Consider the following 21548-nt stretch of genomic DNA (forward strand, 5'->3'; position numbering starts at 1 on the left):
ATTCAAAATCGATATGACAAACATGAGGCACAACAATGGCAAATAGTTTATTTACCTAGCTCTGACCGTAAACTAGGTTTATGGCTTGAAAAACACAAACACGCCAAATGAGTGTAGATAAACGTTAACTACCCTAGACCCAAATGAACAGCACGAGCAAATAAAATGGTAACAAAACTGTTAACAAAAAATAAAAACTAAAAGTCGAGACAAATCAAACAAAAGCTGCAAATTAAGTTCAACTTTTAAATAGTTTGCCACTTGACTCGCACCGTCATAAAATAGTAGTAACAATTGGGTGTCAAGTTTATATTGTTGGTGTTATGGAATTTGTTTTTAGTTTACTATGCCAGACTGCTAAGACATAATTGTTATAAAAAGAAATACAAATATAAATGCAAAGCAATTAAACAGAATTAAGCGCATTGCACTGGGACTGAAAGTAATGTACCTTAAATCAAATACAGCATTTCGTTTATTAAAAATTTAATTAGGCAAGGAGCAGAAGTTAGAGTCAAGGTTTACTTTTAGGCATAAATAATTTTTAATTTTAAAGAATAAAAATGCAAATTATTAGAGAAATGCATGAATAAATAAAACAGAGGACTAGAAAATTGCTTTTGATTTTAGTTTTTGAAAAAGCTGTACAAACTAAAAAGTTAATATAAATGTTTTTTATTTCCGAACAGCAAGCGCCTAAGTTTATGCTACGCTTGGCTTATTTTTGATGCATGCAGCGCTTGCTGCGTATAGCATTTAATAAATTGCTCTACAAATGAGCACAATTTATTTAATTAAAATTTATATAATAACTAAATTTGTTTTTCATACATTTTTGACTGAGTACGAACTTCAGACTGCCCTTCAAAGTATTTACAATTAAATTCCTAGCAGTCCAGACTCGCAGCGCTTTGAGCTACAAGATAGATTGACATAATGTATAGTTTATAAAATATTTGTAGCTTACTTCATTCGATTCGAACATGGCTTTTCAGTTAGGAACGCTACCACCACCCCCCAGAGCCATTTGCCTTGCATGTCTAGCGTGCATTCGCCAGCGCGATAACAGCATTGGCAACAAGAAGGACAACAATATAAAAGTAACTGTCGTTACACTATAGCTTTCGGGGAGTACTACATATACCCCAGTGCCCAAGTCCAGTGCCACCGCTTGTTTAGGTCAGCTAAATAGCAACAAACGTCGCGCCAGCTAAGGACACATAACGAAGCCCATAAAGTGGATCCCCAAGCAACCCAGCCCCATTAGCTTCAGTGCCTTCAGTGTCCATTGTCTGTTGTATGTATATGAAAGTTGTGAGCGTATTTGTTTGCTTAGCTGGTGTGGTGTCTTAGTGTCCTCGCCTGGCTTTTCCTGCTTACATACTTACATGCATATTATATACCGCTATGCGGGTCAGTTGGCTTTCTGCCGCCAGCTGGAGGTAGTGGGGGGTGGTGTGTATGTTGTAGTATAGCCGCATAAGCATGTTGGTTGGTTGGTTGCTTCGCTATGGCTCTTATCGGCATTTTGTGGTTTTCACTTTGTTGATTTAGTGGAGCAGCCTGTTGAGCTTTGCGCTTGAATGCAGCAGTAAAGGACACACCCCTGAAAACACTAGAGTATTGTTTACGCTTTGCGTATTTACAGTGGCGCTAGCGATATTTGCATTACTAAATTGCTGCAGAGCTACACACACATATACATTAGATATATATAAGTGTGAAAATTGCTTAAAAATTATATAAAGCCAAAGCGCCAAGTTCGAAAAGCAAATTGGAGAGAGTTCAGACATTGCTGTCTAATTAGACGACAGACCTCTTCAGAGAGAAAGAGAGAGAGAGAGAGAGTGAGAGAGCTGGGTCTGTTCTTCTGTTAATTTGCTTAAGTTCCTTTATGATCGAATTCCAACATTTTGTATCCCAACTGGAAATTAAAATTAATCAAGTCTTTATTTTATCCAACATAAATTGGCATTTATTTAGTTTTTTATTTGGTTGTGGTTGAATTTTGTTTAGCTGAGACACTGAAACTGACAAAAGTTTTTTAGCTTTGCTTGATTAATGCATCTGTATGGGTGTGTATATATGTGATTAAGTTAAGTTTGATCAAAATGCTTTACTCACTTAAGAGTTGCGCTATGTATGTATGAGTGAGTGTTTATGTGTATGTGTTTGTGTTTGTTCAGTGTCTGTTAGTAAATGCAGATGTTTTGTCAATTCAATACACTCAATATTAATATATAGTTAATACATATATATGTTTTGTAATTTGTAATTAGTAATACACATATTTTGAAGTATTCATTAATTTTTTGGTTTCGCTTCGATTTCGGGTCTTATAATGCCGCGCTTAGGGTTTACAAATTGAATATTACTCAGATGTTACTCATCCGTATATAATTAATATATGTAATGCATGTTAATTTGTTAATTTCATTTATGTATGTATTTTAGTATTTGTTTCGACTAATGTAAGTAAGAAGGAGCGATTGGATTAGTATGCGTGTTAAACTTCTGCAGCTTATGATTAAATGTTTTCTTCATTAATTCTTGTGGTTAATTTAAATTTTTCGCTTTCTTGCTTTCTAAATTGCGATGATGTGCGTCGAAGTTGAATGTTATTGTTGCTCTAAGTGTTTCTCTGTTTGTTTGCTTGCTTTAATGCAATGGAGATTTAATTTTGATTTATGCATTGTTTTGAGTAAAGTTAAGTAGAAAATTATGATTATGTTTATGCATGTTGTATGCTAAATAATTACAAAATAGGTTCGCTTATGTTAAGCTAAATGCATTACGCTTTTTGCTTCTTGTTTTACCATTTTTCATTTGAAAGCAACACAAAAAGCAGACGATTAATTTTATGTATGCATGATAAATATGAGAAAATTGTTTGATGTATGTAATTCGAGTATTAATTAGCTTAATTTTAAGTAACTCCAAACCTTTCATATATTTTTAAATATTTTTGCGTTAATGCCAAAGTTTTGTTATATTTGTTTATTAAATATCTTTTTGTTTTTTTGATTTTGATTTGCCGAAATTGTTTAATTTTTCTTATTTGGAGTAAATGCTTTGAAATCCAACTTGATGTTATGTTTGGTTCATTTTAATTAATCGGTTTGAATACTTGCATTGCTTGCTATATTGAATTACTTGAAAATTTGTCATCTCTGCCACTTACTTGGCTTCGTTTTTGTCTAAGAAGTTTCCAAGTTTGTTGTATAATTATTAAATGTAATTTTGTTCTAAACGCTATGCAATATTTGTAGTTCGTTTACCTTGAAAAATTTGTATTACATTTATATAAGTTTTCCCATAATAAACAAGCGAATTTTATATTTCGTCACAACACTACATTCATATATAGGTATTATATAAAATCGTTATACTTGGTTAGGTTTATAGTTTGGGTATGCGTGGTAAACTCAACTCAGGAACTTAATCAATTAAATCAATTGAAATGCAATCAGTCGCAGCTGTGTATACAATAATAATAAACTTTAAATTATGCGCTACCTCAAATGCTTTGCTATTAGTACTTAAGTTGAGCAAGTGTTGTTGTAATTCTCTGTTGAAAAACTCTTGTGGTAACATGATTGGATTTGTTTGTTAAAAGCATTTGTTTCGTTATTATAAATTTGCATAATTCAGTCTTTGAGTTCTGTCGATAGACTGCATAATTCAAAGTAAAAGTAAAACAAAACTAAAATTTCAAAATAATTCAAAATGTATATTTAGCAAAGCTTAAAATCATAAGCAACTAAAACTAAAGTATGAAATCGTAAACTATAGTTGACTTCGTGTTTTCTCTTAAAGCTTTAAAATGCGTATAACCAAAGTGTTGAGAGACAAAAATAATAATAAGAGGTGCGCTCGCTTGTATAATACAATTTTTTGAGTTTAATATATAATTCAATTAAATTGCGATTTGTGCATTGAACAGTATAAACTTTTGCTGTTTTGGAAGCGCTTTACAGAACAATAAAAATGTTTCAAATAATACAAAATGTCTAATAATAATATACATATCAGTTATGTAGTTATATAAATAATGCAATAAAATATTGACTCAATGCTACAAATAATGATCACAAGTCAACGCAATTAACACAAGTTTTAAATGAAGAATTTAAAAATAATTTGCGCTGGTTTTAAAAGATTGTTGTTGTTGTTGTGGTTGTAGTTATAGGATCTGCAGACCATACAAAAAATAACTAAAAGATTTAAGATTATGACTTTTCGACTTAGGCTAGGCAAAGAGTTGATGCTTTTGGCATAGATGGCAAATAAAAATGTCTTAAAATCAAGCAAGAAACTTACATAGAGACAGGATCGTTTACAATTGATATTTGTGTTTGATCGACTTACAACTAAAATACAATTATTAAAATTTAGATTTTAAAATATGCAAAAAGTGTATTTTTACTAAAATTGTTTGTTTGCTTGTTTTTGTTTTGTTTTTGCTCGAGTTATTTATGCTCTTTAGTTTATGTTTAGCACACACTTACGCGTCTATATATGTATGTATATAGTATATATGTGTATATTTTATGTTATTATACTTGAAATAGTTAATAATTGTATATATGCGCTAAATGCGTTTGCTTAATTGTGTGATTTTACTTAGTTATCAAACTTTTACTTTCATTCATTCATCCTCAATGACTGCTTAGGTGTATAAATGTGTGTGTGAGTGTGTGTCTGTGTGTGTTTCATTCAACTCCCACGCACTTCATAAGCCGTCGACACTAAGCCAAAATGCCACGCCCAGCTGCTGCTGCTGCATTCGCTTACAAATTACACTGCCATAGTATCGTAGGCTGTGAATCCTGCGCCATTTGCTTGTTGGAGTTGGAGTTGTTTTGGGCCGGCTTCGTTTCTGCATAAACAATAGAGTATTATTAATAAATGAACTCAGAGACAATAAAGCACACAATATGATAAAAGTATTGCTGCAACCAAAGCATTGCTTGATATGATTCAAAATCAAGCATCAAGCTGCAAAAGATTATTGAGTAACGTTTTAATTCTTTTTTGGATATATGCAGTTGCACATATATCAAGTTTAAAAGTTATAGTTATCAAAATGATAAATGCTGCTTTGGGGTAAGCTTTCAAAACATTCAACTGTGATTTGCTTTTAGACAAACAAACAAATTTTGAAATAAATACACAAATAAACGCCATTTGAATAGACAAACAAAAAAGTTAATAAATAAAAAGCATGCACATCAGTTAGTTTAGTTATATACATTAGCCACATGCTAAAGCAGTTACTTAAATTAGTTTATTAATAGTTAATTCAATAGTACAACTTACAACTGTCTGCGACTAGACGGTGGTTAAAACATTAGTTTTAGTTGGTTAAAATAAATAAGATAACAAATTATTAATGTGTTAGTAGCTTACAAACTTGCACAAAAATTGCAAAGAAAATATTTGAATTTAATTTTTTTTTATTTATAAACATGCCTAGTTTAATTTTTATACCAACGTAAGTTCTCTGTGCAATTTTTTTTTTTTTAATTATAATATTCTTTTCAATACATTGACTGACTGCTACGCGCTTTTCTTACCTCTCAATCAATTTACGCATTTCTTCGGTGGTGCGTTGATCTTTCGGTTGTGGTGATCTTTTCACAGCTGTATTTATTTTTTTTATAAACATTTTTTTTTTTTGTATCGAAAGTTTTGTTAGGAAATTTTTGTAAACCCAAACATTGACCGTAGATAATTTTTTTTTTGCATAGTTATACCATAGAAAATAGAAAAGAAAACGCAAAAAATGAAATAAAACCAAAACATTGTACTTAGAGCTAGAAAAAAACATAAAGTGCGGTTTTTATGTCGTGCATTAAAAACATAAAAACGATTCAAAGAAATTCTTAACTTAGCTTAAGCTAGACTAGAGAGCAATACATGCGACTTGTATGAAATGCTTAAAATGATTTAATCTTAATACAAAATTAGACACAAAAGAAAACATAAAACATTTAATTGGTGCTGTGTAAGAAATGAAACCGTGTGGAATTTAAGTGCTTGGTGAATTGATATGTGGCATGGAACCGTAACCAAAAATATTGAAATAAATAAATAATGTTCTTAGCAAAACACAGCATGAATTGATGTATTAATTGTGTTAGAACACAAAAGTGTGTGGAAATGAGAGCGATATGAGCACGTCGATGAAGTTGACATTGGAATTTTGTTTTGACAATGGGAAGAGCTCTGACTATGAAGTTGGAAATGTTTGTTTGTTGTGCTTGTCACTCACCCTCATTGGAGTCTTCTGATTAATTTACAAAAACAAACAAATTTCGAAAAGAGTAAATTGCATAAATTAGATGAATTTCTCAATTTAGCACACGGTGTTATAATTGTTTAGCTTATAAGTAACTCGTTAGTGTTATTTATTCTTTTGAACTAGACAACTTACCGCCGTAATTGCCGCGTGGTCCATGATCGCGATCACATTCGGCCTCAGAGATTTCGTTGCTCTCCTTGGAGTCGTTGAATGAGGAGTTGCTCATGTCATGATTACGTGGTGGTGGTGGTGGTGGCTCAGGAGAACCATTGCCAGGATTGCGTGCAGAACCTAAAGTACAAGAATTGCAAATTAAGCTGCCACAAAATGTTGCAAATGCGTGTTACCAATGCTGCGACGTCCCATGGAGCCGCGAGAGCCATAATGATCATAGGGCTGGCCATAGGGTCCGCCATACTGAGAGCCGTACTGATCCTCCTCGGGTGCGCAGTTGGCGGGATCATCGTATTCGGGTCCGGGGCCAGAGTAAAGGCTGCCGCCCTGAGAGTTGACGCGAGTATAGCGACGCTGCAATCAAACGCAAGTTAATAAATCGCTCTATACATGATTCATTTGAGTTTACGTATTGATCCTCCTCGGCACAGTTGGCGGGATCATCGTACTCGGGTGCTGGGGTATAGATGGAGGACTGTCCGCCTTGGCTGTTCTTGCGCTGGTAGCGATTGGCGCGTGGCATGGATTGCGAACCGGAGCGCGAGTGCACGTGTCCGGGATGTCCAGGAGGCAACATGGTGCCAGCATGGCCGGGCACGGGAGTATGTCCATTCTGATGCGGGAAGGTCTGGAAGTTCATGGCCTTGGTGGGATCCATTTCCTCGCGGAAGCCCAGCAAATGGAAAGTGGCGTAGGGGCAGATCTCATCCTCCATGCCTTGCAATATAATAAATAACAAGATTAGCAGAGAGCACAAATATAAATTGAATTTCTTGTGGTGTTGGTAGTTGGTTTAGTGTTGGTTTTAGTACTGAGAGCTGAGCGCTTACTTACGGTTTAGTTCTTGTTGAGCAATTTGGGTTAGACTACGTTAAGTTAGTGTTAAGAACTGAAGAGTGTGGTTTGAAATAAAAAAGTGGGCTGCCACGCCTACCTGGATGTTTATAGTGGCACTCAACATTGCCATGAGCATGGCCATAATGATTACCAATGCCATGCATGGGCACTGGCGGCGCCTTCAGTTCCTCATACAGATTTGGGCGTCGCGGATCCCAAGTCGAATGGTTCGAGCGCAAACCACCGCGAGCTGTAGTTCAGTTTCAGTTTATGTATGTGTATATGTGTGTGTTTGTTTTTTTTTTCACATTTTCAATTTCCAATTTTCGTACAACATTAAAGTTCGAAACGTAAATCATAAGAATTTAAGGCAATCGGTAGCAACAGCAAATAATAAATTGGAGTTTTTTATGGGCGGAAGTAAAAATAAATATTAATAAAATATAAAATAAATATTATCTAAATTCAAGGCAACATTTAATGGATCTGCAGGCACTTGGGTTTACTCCAAACTATAATTGTAAGCCAAAGTTAAGAAGCAACTAGAATTTCAATTTCGTTTCAATAAAGCGGCGCTGTGTGCTTTTGACTGTATTTGTATTGTATGAGAGGCGTAACCACGCCCCATGAATATGTTAGCATGTGTGTCTATATGTGTTAAAGCATTTGCAAACTATACTTCTTCTTTATATATATTTTATATTCTTTTCTTTTCTTTTTTGTATGCAAAGCAAATGGAAGAAAAATAAACTAAGACTCCCCAGTCAATGCACAGTGATTGCCAAAAGTTTAGCTTCGCTAGCAATTGAGCTGAGTGGCCTTTTAATTAAATGTTGCATTGGAAATTTAGATGCTTACTTATGACTGTACCTCGCTTAATCCGGTCGCAGGTGTTGTAGTTGGATCCGGGCACGGGGGGCAGCTTCCGATTGGGTGGAGCAATATAGCCGAGCTCATCGCGCAGGTCCGGGCGACGCTTGTCCAGGGTGGCACCAGGTCCCATTGTCTGATTGTAAACTACATCGTCTAGAATTAATATATGGATATTCGCCAACTCAATAGTGAAACACTGAAGATGCTTTTCCCATTTTTAGCTGCGCATACTTTACTTCTGTTTTCTCATTTTGCATTAACTTTTTATATCCGTCACTCACAATTTCGAAAGCGAAAAGTTGTAGAAATTTTCTTTTGTTTTTGGTTTTTTTTTTAGTGCAAGGTGCTAAGATTAGCTCAACAAATACAAGTGAACAAAGTATTCAAAAATATATATACGTGAGGTGTTTTGGTTTATATATGGTTTTTTTTTTTTTTTTGGTTTCAAAATATACCAACTTTTAAGCAAATATAACGATTCATGATAAAAATGACATGAAATGAGCGATGATATTAATTTGGAATTTACTTTACTTTATATAAATTGTAGCATCATTGTTTTGCGATTTCAAAAAGCATCTTAGTTTTGGTTTCATTTAGGGAAAGAAGAGTATTTGAAAATAGTAGAACAACAACAAAGAGTATAAAATCAAATAAATTTATAGGAGGGTAAAAGAATTGTTTGTAGTAGTTTGAGCGGGACTGTGAATAGATTGCTGGGCATAGTAGCAAAACGTATTTACAACAGAGGTTTACTTTATATATATAGATAGGTATAATAGATATTGATACTAGTAGTCATAGATTAAGTGATAATTTACAAAAGTTGTTGCTAAGTTCGAAAATTATAGCATACGCAAATAAGTATGCTATAATTTTTGTATATTCAAAACATGGATGGCAACTCTAAAGTAATCGCAATATAATTATGTATATTATTTTTATAATAATGAGCCAATAGCTAGCTTTAAATGACGATGGAAATTTGATGACATTTATGATGTTAAACATATGTACAGTTGTATATATAAACATTTAACATTTATGTAATATATGCGGCTAAAGTTATATTTGGTATATTTTGTATTGTAGGTGTTGGCGTATATTTTTGTTTAGCACTGTAAGTGAATGTAGTTGATTAATCATGCAATGTTTGATTATATATATAAAGAAAAGCATTCCAAAACACTTGAATATATAGCTATAAATAAAAGTTACTTTTTGTAGAGTGACGGCGATCACAGTTTGTCGAAAAACAGAAATAAAATTTGTAATAATTAATAGAAAAATGGTTATTAGATATTATATATGATATGGTATATAGCTTGCACTCCACGTGGAACCTACAGTAGACATCCTTCTGGCCGCCGCGCAAGTCGTCGGCACGCCGGCGCGAGAGCGCCACACACACCACACAAATGCCCACGGCAACGACCACAACGGTGGCAATCAGTGGCACCATAAAGTTCAGATCCAGCCACTCGGGCATCCAGGCGGGCAGGGGAATGCGCGCATGCACATTGGTGTTGCCACCCGAGCCGTCGTCGAGTGGGGCAAGTGTGCCTATATTTAACGTTTATCGATAGTATCGATAGATTTATATCATGCAAGCGGATGCAACAACAGAGCAGGCAAACACATATACATATAAAGTTTATGTGTATGTATTGGTGTGTATGTTGTTGTTGTTGTGTGTGTGAGAGTAAGACAGACAAACCGAAATACACAACGCAAAAGTTCGTAAATCATAAGAGAAAGTGAGAGAGCGGAGAGAGAGAGAGAGAGACATATTCAATTAGTTATAACTTATAGATACCTTTGTGATGATTGCCCTTGCTACGCAGTATACAAATAACAATTATCGCTATGATTATGACGAGCAGAGCCGCCACGACGGGCACTACTAAATTTAGATTCGAGAGTATAATGCGTATTGTATCCTCGGCGGTTAACTCGGGTAAATCACGCGAGGGTGCGATTGTGCCTGCAACAACAAATAACAAAAACAACAACAACCAAAGTGATTCACATGTAGATACCGAGAGACAAACAGCAATAGAGATTAAATTAGTTAAAGAGAAATAGAGAAAGATAGTAAGAAAAAAGAAACACCAAATATATATAAGTTATATATAAGTGTATCTCTTTTTTTCAGTTTGTATATATGTCTTTTGTACTGTTATTCCTTTCAACACACATACATATACAAATAAGTAGTTACATATACAAATATAATTATTTTTTGTTTGAGAGCTGAGTTCGCAATTAAATATTTTACAATGCGCAGAACTGTACGCAAAACTAGTTTTAAACTATTATTTAAAGTATGGTATAAATTACGTTCAAATGCAATTTGTTTTTTAAGTAATATAGTTTAACTGTTATTTTAGGCTTACAACTAATTGAGTAAATAGTTTAAAAAGATTACTAGGCTAAGCTTGAACAAATTCATTGAAAAGCATTCCAAGTGTATTTAAGAACAAGAACGGAACGCTTTGCCAAAGAGATTTTCATGTTTTTTTTGTTAAATAAAACTAACTTAGGTTTGAACTCAACTATAACTTGATGACGTACATAACTAAACTTGAATTGAATTGAATTGAAAAAGAAATGTATTGGTGTATAATGAATGCATAAGTAAAAATTAATTGTTTATCGACTGGCATCTGCTGCTGCTCTCTTCTGATGAACTCACTCAACATGTCGCTTTGATGAATCTTTGGTTGTTGTGCTTTGAAAAATAGTTGTTTGCATATTTTTTGTTTTTTTTTTTTTGGAATGGGGGCTCTGCTCGTTGAACGAGTTGAGTTTTCTTACTTCTTACAGTTATAATGAGCATATTGTTAAACAAATCAATACAAATTAGCTAAATTATAAACTATTGTTAATGAGCTGGTGAGTGATTCAAGTGTGACCAGTTGTGGAGAGCTGTGAAAATATATTTTTTGTTTAGCTGCAGTTAGTTAACAATAAAATTACAATTTAATTTTTGGAAATTTTTACAAGCGACTTGAGCGCATAAGCATTTGGTTTTTGGGAATTTTGGCAAGGGCTGACAACATTCAGTTAACATTGGTTTATTTTTTTACAAAGGCTTCCACAGGCTGGACACATAAATGCATTGGAAACAAAAACAAATATAAATGAAATACTTAAGTTTTTAGCTAGAACACTACTTTCGACTAGTGATCACAGCAATAAATAAAGATAAACTTAAGAATTTTTAAATGTTATGTGATGGGTGAACTTTTTCTTACTATTTAGCAGTTTATTGCTGTTTACATTTGCTTTTGGGTTTTGCTTTTTATATAATAAAACGTAAAAAACAAATTGCATTTACGCATTTACACAAATGAAAAGGTTTCGTTTGTACACTAAATTGTTTAAACAATGCCGCTGCGTACAAGTTTCTGGCATTATAAATAAAATATATAAATAAAAATAATCGTTCTATGACAAGCTTTGTGTTTAAACAAAATACTGTGCGAATCAATCAAAATTATAAACTAAATTTGCTCATTTTCTTAGATTTGTTTCAAACGGAAAAGCAACTCGTTGTTAACAAATTGTTTATGTGCAACAATTTACATAACTTGGCCTAGCTTGTTATTTGTATATGGACAATATTGTTGTTGAGGCAACAACATTATCTACGTATCTATGTACAAAAGCAATGTGATGTTGCTAATATTCAACTAGGTGTGAATTGGAAAACGTTTCTCAAATACCTCCGGTCACGGTGAGTGTGGCAAAGTCATATTCAGCTACAGTGAAGCCAGCGGAGTTGTGTGCAGTGATGCGCAGATTGTACCAAGTAGCGGGCTCCAGATCCAGCACCACGTAGTTGTTGTCGGGCTTGACATTGTTCGAGATTTGGTTCCATTCCAATTGATCGCTGCAAGGCAAAGCGCAAGTGTTAGGCTTATGTTAAATTTAAATTATATTTAAGTAGCTACCGCTTCTTGCTTTCGACAACAAAGTGAGACATGGGGCAGCCGCCATCCTTCCAGGCCTTGAAGTGCAATGAAACCGAATTGGAAGAGACCTCAATGAAACGTGGCTTCTCGGGCAGCTTGGGCTTTTGTCCCTTGGTGCGTGTATTTAAAATATCAGAAGCTTCGCCAGCGCCAATGCTAAAATTATAAAGCAAATGTAATAAATAATTCATACTGGAAGAGGGTGCCAAAGAATTTTCAAATCAACAAAAAAATCTGCTTTAAGTTCATTTTTGTAGATACAGACATTTCAAAGACTGGTAGCAACTCTATTCCAAACAATAAGTTTAATTTATATTCTGCATCTATTATGATTTAATTTGAGAGATTTCTTTGGCACCCTTAATAAACTTTTGTTTTCTTAATTTTACTTGTTAAATCCTGTAGCATAAACTTGATAACGCGAGCCGCATAGCAAACTTTCGATGTTGTGCTTTTGAGATTCGACAGATACTTCAGCAGTTTCCCATTCGCCAAATTCTGCAAAGCAAAGCAAACAGTTTAATAATTTGTTTTTAACTCTCAATGATTGTTAGCTTACCAGGTTTGTAGTGCAGTGTATAGCCATGGAGTGGTGCAGTGTCGCCCTCATGTGGCTTCAAGCGCACAGTCAGAGCATCGGTGGTGGTGGCAGACAAAGTTACTTGTGGTGATTGGGGTGGCGCCAGTACAATCAGTTTGTGGGTAATTGAATCCTTGGCAATGGAGTTCTCAGCATGACAGGAGTAGTCACCCGCATCCAGACGATTGACAGACTTAATCAACAGCGAGCCATCGGGTAGCAAGCGCATGCGTTCATTGGGTATAAAGTCCACACCCTTGATCTTCCAAGTGATTTCGGGTTGTGGTGCACCAACGGCCAGGCAAGGCATCTTGGCGTCTTCCTTGAATGTAGCAGTGAAGGTGTCATCGAAGGAGGCTATCTTGGCGGGCACTTGATCGCTGGGCATGGCTACAATGCTCTTGGATTGCTGACCCTCGCCAATGGTGGTGCTGGCAGTCACCCAGAATTCATAGGGTTTGTTCTTTTCCAGTTCGGTGGCTTCATAGCTCATTTGATAGTGTGGCACCTTCTGGGTCTTGGTTTCAGTCTCTGCGCCTTCAGCCTTGGAGTAGACAGTGTACTGGGTGATGATGCCATTGGGCTGTGCTGGTGGACGCCAGCTGACGAGAATGGCAGCATTGCCCATAACCAAAGCCTTAACATCGGTGGGAGCCTCAGGAACTGTTTTGATAAATTAAATTAGCAACAATAATTATTAAAGTATTCGATGTGTTTACCATCGGGTTCGGTTTGGCAGTGAATGGGCACGCTGCGCACGCCATCGCCGCCAGCTGTGGTGGCCAACACCTGCATAGTGTAGTTGGTGTACTTCTTGAGTCCATGCAGCACAGTATCGGAGGAGGCCGTCTTCTTGTAGTGACGCTTGGTCTCATCTGTAAGGCAAATTATGTGAGTTTCTCATTGATACTTACCATACCATACTGGGGATACTTACCATACCACTCATCACTTGGGGCATAGACAACCTTGTAGGTCTTGATGACGCCATTGGCAGATTCCAGTGGTGGACTGACCCAGCTAACGCGTATGGTTTGGGAGGTTAAAGTGGTGCAGGCAGTGTCGCTAGGTGGTTGACTGGGTGTGCCCTCGGCAGTGAACTGTTTCTCCTCATCGCTCAAAGGACCAGCGCCAATTTTATTGAAAGCCTGTATAACCACCGAGTACTGAGTGTAGACGCGCAGATTTTGCAGCTCCAAGTTGTGTTCCTTGCCCTCTTCGGTGATAAAGTTGATGGTTTCAAAGACATACGAGGAGTTGGTGCTCGATAGTTTATAGCCAACATAGTAGCCCAGGATTTCGCCGTTCCAGTCGGAGCGTGCTGGTGGCTTCCAGGTGACACGCAGCGTGGTTTGGTTAACAGGTTCGACTTTAATGTTTTGTGGCTTGCCAGAGGGCGCTTCTTCGGCAGTAATAATAGTAACTGCTTCGGAGGATTGGGATGAGCCAATTTCGTTTTCGGCAACAATGCGAATGTTATAGGTGGTAGCGGGGCTAAGTTTCTGTACTTGCGCCTCGGTGGTATGTCCAGGCACCATGACGCGACCAATGTCCTCCCAGGAAGCACGCGAGCGCTTGAACTCAATGATGTAGCGATTCAGTGGAGAGTTGCCATCGTAGGGTTGTGCCCAGCTCAGCTGCACCGAGCGTCCGGATTTGTCGAGCACCTTTAGAGCATAGGGCATCTCGGGTACCTCCTGCACAATCATATTAATGCTAGCATCGTCCGAGCCAAAAGCGTTGGTGGCCACACAGGTGAAGAGCGCAGAGTCGGAACGTTCGGTGCGTTTGATAGATAAACTAGACATGACGCCAGCGGATAGAATCTCCTCACGTATGGTATAGCGATTGTCGTTCTTGGGGTCCAGGCGCATGTTGTTCATGTTCCATAAAATGCCAATGGGTTTCTCGCCCTTTGCTTCACATTGGAGTACAGCGGGTTCGCCACGACGAGCGGTCTGATTACGCAGCTTCTCGGTAAACTCTGGTGGTGCCTGTACGCTGACCATAATAACAGCAGAAAGTCCCGAGCCAATGCCATTGATAGCCTCACACAAATAATATCCCTCGTTGGTCTTTTGTATGTTGTCAATGTGCAAAGTGCCTTCCTCCACGCGTATATTGTCGCTCTTCTTCAGATCCTTGTACTCGCCGGGAGTGTCGCCTACAAAAATAATTGATTAAAAACTAATTCAAGAGCAGCGTTAGTTCTTATACTTACCAACTGCTTTCTTCCAGGTTACTTGGGGCTTGGGGAAACCATCAGCTTTGCATTCAACTTTAGCATCGGAGCCTTGAGCAAAAGCCTTATCGGTGGGTTCCAAAATCCATCTGGGTGGTACTGTTGTTGTTGAGTTGTTGTTGTTGATTGGTGAAAAAGTGATATGTTAGTATATTTGTTGCAAGTTCTTAGTTTTTAACATTTAGCATGCGGATTTGTTATTATTTGTATTGTAACGGAAGGACGGACGTGGCTGCGAACAAATTGAAATACTTTATAAAATTGTCAAATTTATTTCATTTTGTTCAATTGAGAATATTTGTGAATAGTAGTTTTAAGTATTTGTACTATTATTTTAATATTAAGAAAGATAATTAATTATTGGTTCATAATGGATTTAGTCGTTTTTGAAGTGCGTTCCATTATATTAGAGTTTAATGTCATTTGTTTATTATCATCATATATTTTTCATCAAATATTCCCAACTTTAGCCTTAAACTCTATTGTAAATTATAAATCAAACTACAACCAAAAATAACACAAACCAAAGTGTTAAAGGACAACCAAAAGTTTGGAGATTAATGAAATAATTAGTAACAAACTAAAAGTTAATATTTATACTACATGCAGTATGTGCAAAACGAAGTAAAGTTGCAATTGTTGTTTTTTAAACAATTCACTAATTTGTAGAGCTTTTTACTTCGTTTTGTGCCTTAAATGTCTAAGGAAATGAAAGTTATTAATGAAAATTATAGTAATTAAAGGTGGTAGGATATGGGGGTGGGGGTAGTCGTGGCGAGGGGAGCGTAGCAGAGGACTTGTGTTTCACAGAGCGTACAAATGTTTTTATGGTAAGCGCACAACTTTTGGTCAGCCTAGAGGCTGAGTTAGGACGACTGCCATATAATGGGTTAATAGACAATTATTTTATATAAAAGCGTTAGTTAATATTGTTATTGTTGTTGTGGTTTAGACGGTGTTGTTGCATGTTGCCTGGCTGTAGTTGCAGTTGATAGCAGAAACTAAAAGAAAAGCTCAAGCAGTATTCAAGCCGAGAGTTTCTTATAAAGTGAAGTGTGTGTGCTGTGCCGTGTTTATAATTTAAAGTGAAGTGGGTGTGTGTGTGTGTGTGCTGCTGGTTAAAATGTATGCATAACTGTAGTTGCTTTAAGCCACTTTGAAAACAGTTGTTGGGTCTAGGCCAACTTTGCTGCTCTAGCGACTGATTGAGAGGACTTTATACAGCGGAGCTTTTTAAATGTAAAGACCTTAACTCTTTGTTTGGCCTATGTAGCGAATTATTTGCATAAAAAGACAAAATATTTGCTGTAGAGTAGAAAAATTGTAGTAAATATTGAGCAAATTGAAATGGTTTGCTTTGCTTTAGGCCAACAATTACCATTGACTGTAAGCCAGGCGGCGCGTTGTGCCACGCCTACATGATTGCGAGCCTGACAGGTGTAGTTGCCTGCATGCTGAGCCTGCGCCTTGTTGATCAACAACAGACTTGTGTGCTCGCCCACAGTTGCCTGTGTGGCTGCCGCAGCTTCTGTCTCATCATCGTCGTGCAACGCTTTTCCATTGAGGCGCCATTCAAAGTGAATGGGCGTGGCACCGCGACTGGCAATGCACGTCAGCTGCACATAGTCGTTGACATCACAAACGGACATGGAGAGCGATAAAGCTGCCAGTATGGGCGGCTCTAAGTTGGCAACAAATTTGATACATTGACTAACAATTGCTCTTGATTGTATACAAACTATATATATATACAAAAACATAATAAAAATTGTATATACAACAAATTGTGTGGCAAGTACCCTTCACTTTCAGCATGGACCAACGACTGGCCAAGCCTGCGGCATTGCTGGCCACGCACGTATAGTTGCCCGAATCGCTTATGCTCGTCTGTCTGAGCGACAATATTAACGTATATTCATCTATCTTATGGTAAATGGAACGCAGCAGCGGCTGTCCGTCTTTCAGCCAATAAATATCTATGGGCAGATCACCGGAGCTGACCATGCACATAACCCGCACAGCTTGGCCGCCATTGACGCCCGTAGCATTAAAATTGAATTGCTCAATTTGCGGCAGTTCTATACAAAGTGCAAAATGGGAGTTCATATCACGTGTTATAATACAATTCGTGCTTCAGGCAAAAAACCCAACACCAGACACAGAGAGACAAAGAGAGAGAGAGAGACACGAAAAGCGTTTGCAAAGAATTTACAATTTACAGTTGCGCGCGCGCCTATGATAAACTAAATGGAATGACAGGCAGGCAAAAGTCGCTTGAACAAACCCTTGACGCTGAGCTGCGTTGCAGCGCTGCTGACGCCTGCTCCATTGGCGCCCAGACATGTATAGTTGCCCGCATGCGCGCCCAGCACACTTTCAATATTCAGCGAACTGCTGCGCCGACTGTGCATCATAATATTAATGCCCGGCAGTTGGGCAGCCGATTGCCCATTGTAATACCAGGTTATGTTGAAGGGCGCATCGCCGTGCACCACTGTGCAGGTCAGTTGATAGTAGTCGCCCACATACAGTGGCGAATTCAAAGGCAATGGCGCCAACTTGGGCGGCACTTAAAAAAAACATTAAACAAAACATAAGTTAACATAAACAAAACACGTGCGGGTCAAAAAAAAAATTATAGCGCACTTCCACCCGCTTTGAATGATCGCGAACAACTAAAACTGAAAATGAAATCAAGCCCCACACTAAGTTGGAGTGCATTGCTTGGAGAGCCGCAAGCTGAGAGCGCAATAGCTGCACTCAGCCTGCAGCAACGAAAGGGACAGCAAGCGAGAGCGCCAATGCTTACGCTCTCAGCTAAGGCAGCAGAAGCTGCGCTCACAACTAAGCAAGCAGCGTTCTGCTCTCACGACTATGTTCTGCTCTCGCGACTAAGCAAAATGCTGCGCTGCTTGCACTCACTGCGCTGATGCGCTAAGCGCTCTCTTTAGCAAGTGCCCTGATTTTTACCGCTGCTTTGCTTATAAATTTACTTATGGACATGCAAGCATATGAAGTGCGACAGGCTACAGAATGTGCGTAAAGACAAAGCGATAGATAGACAGACAGACAAACATGCAGTCAACAAAAGCAATTCGATAGACTGTGTACGTATTAGTAGCAGCAAAAAAACTACAGGAGAGCCAACTGTATGAGCATATGTATGTGTGTTTGTGTGAGTAAAGCTAACCGTAAACATTCAACAGTGTTGTATAGCGCTGATGGCCAGCCAAGTTTTTGGCATGACATGTAAAATTGCCAGCATGTGTAGCCTCAACGGCTTCAATGCTCAGCACGCTGCCGCGACTGCCAATGCGTGCGTTGCTAATGCCCGAGGCATCGCCAATGGGCTGACCATTGAGCGTCCAATCGATTTGCAGCGGCAAATCACCCATAGGCACCGAACAGTGCAGCGTTAGATACTGGCCCACCTGGGCGGGGCCCTCCTCAAAGGCAAAGGGTATAATGCGCGGTAAAACTAAAAAATTTTGAAAGGAAGTACAAACAAAAATACGTGCAACAATTAAATAAATATATACAAATTATAAAATGTTTTATTCAAACTATGGGCACCTATAACTTTCAACTGTGTGCTGTAGCTAACTCTGCCGGCTGCGTTTTCGCCGTGGCATGTATAATTTCCCGCATGGCGAGCGGCTACGCTTTCAATTGTCAGAACGCTGCTGCGTCTGCCCATTTTGGCAATAAGTATATCCTGATCCTCATCATTGAACAGCGGCTGTTTGTTAAATGTCCAGCGTATGTTCAGCGGCAAGTCGCCCTCGGCGAGCGTGCACTGATATGTTTTATATTGGCCCAGATGTGTGGGCTCTTCACTTTTAGCAAAGGGCGTTATTTGGGGCAAGACTTGTGTGAAACAAAATACAAAATAAAGCAAATTCAACAAAAGTATAAACAACGACTACGAAAAGTTTGACTAGAATTTAAGCTACCATTGACTATCAAAGCCGCTGAATACTCTACGGTATCTGCACTATTCCGTGCTCGACACGTATAGTTGCCTGCATTGTTGCCATTGACCGAGTCAATAGTCAGCACATTGACCTTTTTGCCAATTTTCGAAGTGGTTACACCATGGTAATCATTGATGGCATAATCATTGAACATCCAGTAAATGTCCACAGGCAGATCCCCTTTGGATATGGTGCACTGCACTGTGACCGAGTCACCAAAGTTTGCTGGCTCAGCGCCAAATTCAAAGGGCGTTATATGCGGCGGCACTTGATTTCAAAGAAAACATAAATTTGCTTTAAATAAATTTTCGATATGCAGCAGTTTGAAATTGCAATCAAGTTTGTTGCCTAAGTCATTCGATTTCGCACAGTTTGATGTTGCAATAATGCAAACACAGTGAAAAATTTTATTTTTTTCATAACTATTTTCAAGTTTGTGTCTTAAGTCATTTGTTATTTTTTTTTTGTACAATATCGTAAAATAATTTTTTCTTACTCAAGTACGTTGCCTAAGTTATTTAATATAAAGCGTAGTGAACTTTTTACAATTTTCTTTACACATTTCCAAAATAAAATATTTGCTATAAAGCCAAGCAATTTACTAAAGCGAACATGCAATGCTTGTGTTTTGTATTTAAGGAACAAATAAAAGTGGAAACAAATTTAGAGAAATATACAGTAAACACTCAAAATGCTATACAATTTAAATAGCTATACCATTAACAAAGAGCTGTGCAGTGTAAACAGACGAGGCCCATAAATTTCTCGCCTTGCAAGTGTAATTGCCCACATGACGCGCATTGACTGCATCTATCATCAAAACACTTAGGCGTTTGCCCATTTTCGAGGTTGATATGCCCGAATAATGATTGATGGGAAAATCATTAAACAACCACTCGATGTCAAGTGGCAAGTCGCCGGAGCTAACCAGGCAATTTATCGAAACCGAATCCTCAAAATTTACAGGCGCTTCGCCAAAATCAAAATGCGCTATTTTCGGGGCAACTAATGAAAGGGTATTGATAAACAATAAAAAGACAAACAAATAAGACAAATTTTATAATTATATTGAGTAGAAATACCATTCACAATCAACTCGGCAGTATAATTAACAGCTGCGGCATGATTCTTGGCACGGCAGCTATAATTGCCAGCATGACGCGCCTGCACTCCATCAATACTTAACATGCTGTTCTTTTTACCGCCCTTTACTATATTTACGCCGGAGTAAGAGCTGATGCCATAGTCATTAAAGAACCATTCAATATCTATAGGCGAATCGCCAGTGGCGATCAAGCAAACAATCGAAACGGAATCCTCAACATTCGCTGGCGCCTCACCAAAGTCAAAGGGCGTAATTTTGGGTGGCACTTTCAAAGGGAATGAAATGAATATTTAAGAAATTAAAATTAACTTTATATATATATGCGTTTAATTAGCTCTTAACTATTGACAATTAAAGCAGCTGAGTATTCCGTGCTGCCAGCTTTATTCTTAGCCTTGCAGCTGTAGTTGCCAGCATGACGCGCCTGCACATTGTCAATATTCAACATGCTGTTTCTCTTGCCACCCTTGACTATATTTATGCCTGAATAAGAGCTTACGCCATAATCATTGAATAGCCATTCAATATCTATTGGCGAATCACCGACGGATATAAGACACATAATTGAGACGGCGTCCTCAACATTCGCTGGCGCCTCACCAAAGTCAAAGGGCGTAATTTTGGGTAGCACTTTCAAAGGGAATTAAATAAATATTTAAAAAATTAAAAGTAAAGTTATTTAATATTAAATAAGCTCTTAACCGTTGACAATTAAAGCAGCTGAGTACTCAGTACTGCCAGCTTTATTCTTAGCCTTGCAGCTGTAGTTTCCAGCATGTGCGGCATGTACCGAATCTATGGTCAAAACGCTGGTACGCTTGCCTCCACGCAGCACCGCAATGCCCGTGGCATAACTTATAGCCTCGCCATTAAACAACCACTCAATATCAATGGGCATATCACCCGAGGAAACCAAACAATTGACGGAAACCGAATCCTCAAAATTGGCAGGCGCTTCGCCAAAATCAAAAGGCGCTAGCTTGGGCGGAGCTGTGAAAGAGTTTGGGGGTAAAGTGCTCAACTAAAAACGCAATAAAATATATACAAAATATTTATGTTTTAATGCAATGCTAATTATACCGTTCACAATTAATTCAGTTGTATGATTGACAGCAGCGGCATGATTCTTGGCCAGGCAAGTGTAGTTGCCAGCATGACGCGCACTTACGCTATCTATAGTCAACATGCTAGTGCGCTTGCCACCCTTGTAAACGGTAACTCCAGAATAAGAACTAATGCCATAGTCATTGAACAGCCATTCAATATCAATAGGTAAATCACCGCTGGAGATTAAACATGTGACTGAGACAGAGTCCTCCACATTTGTGGGCGCCTCACCAAAGTCAAAGGGCGTGATTTTGGGTGGTACTAGGTAAATTATTTATAGTAATTGAAATGAAAGCAAAGAAAATAAATATATATTTTACGTTAAGTAGTTTAAAATACCATTAACAATAAGCTCTGTAGTAAAGTTAACTGCAG

At 37.7% G+C, this 21548-nt stretch overlaps 1 protein-coding gene across 1 annotated transcript in view; it reads right to left on the reverse strand.

The window, feature by feature from the left end:
- Window positions 1–4529: 4529 nt before the first annotated feature.
- The window catches only part of LOC108595225 (maker97), a 65452-nt gene continuing 48433 nt past the window's right edge, over window positions 4530–21548 (reverse strand). Inside the window, exons 10-26 of the mRNA XM_017980413.2 lie at window positions 14967–15086; window positions 13683–14909; window positions 13465–13620; window positions 12725–13408; window positions 12555–12663; window positions 12145–12321; window positions 11917–12083; window positions 9536–9751; window positions 8174–8341; window positions 7413–7565; window positions 6888–7195; window positions 6652–6832; window positions 6437–6595; window positions 6275–6289; window positions 5577–5643; window positions 5320–5331; window positions 4530–4879 (exon numbers count right to left, since the gene is read on the reverse strand). Coding sequence (XP_017835902.2) covers window positions 4798–4879; window positions 5320–5331; window positions 5577–5643; window positions 6275–6289; window positions 6437–6595; window positions 6652–6832; window positions 6888–7195; window positions 7413–7565; window positions 8174–8341; window positions 9536–9751; window positions 11917–12083; window positions 12145–12321; window positions 12555–12663; window positions 12725–13408; window positions 13465–13620; window positions 13683–14909; window positions 14967–15086 — 4001 coding nt within the window. The 3' untranslated portion in view covers window positions 4530–4797. The remainder of the gene's footprint in view (window positions 4880–5319; window positions 5332–5576; window positions 5644–6274; window positions 6290–6436; window positions 6596–6651; window positions 6833–6887; window positions 7196–7412; window positions 7566–8173; window positions 8342–9535; window positions 9752–11916; window positions 12084–12144; window positions 12322–12554; window positions 12664–12724; window positions 13409–13464; window positions 13621–13682; window positions 14910–14966; window positions 15087–21548) is intronic.

Source organism: Drosophila busckii, chromosome 2R (assembly GCF_011750605.1).
Source record: "Drosophila busckii strain San Diego stock center, stock number 13000-0081.31 chromosome 2R, ASM1175060v1, whole genome shotgun sequence".
Classification (NCBI taxonomy): domain Eukaryota; kingdom Metazoa; phylum Arthropoda; class Insecta; order Diptera; family Drosophilidae; genus Drosophila; species Drosophila busckii.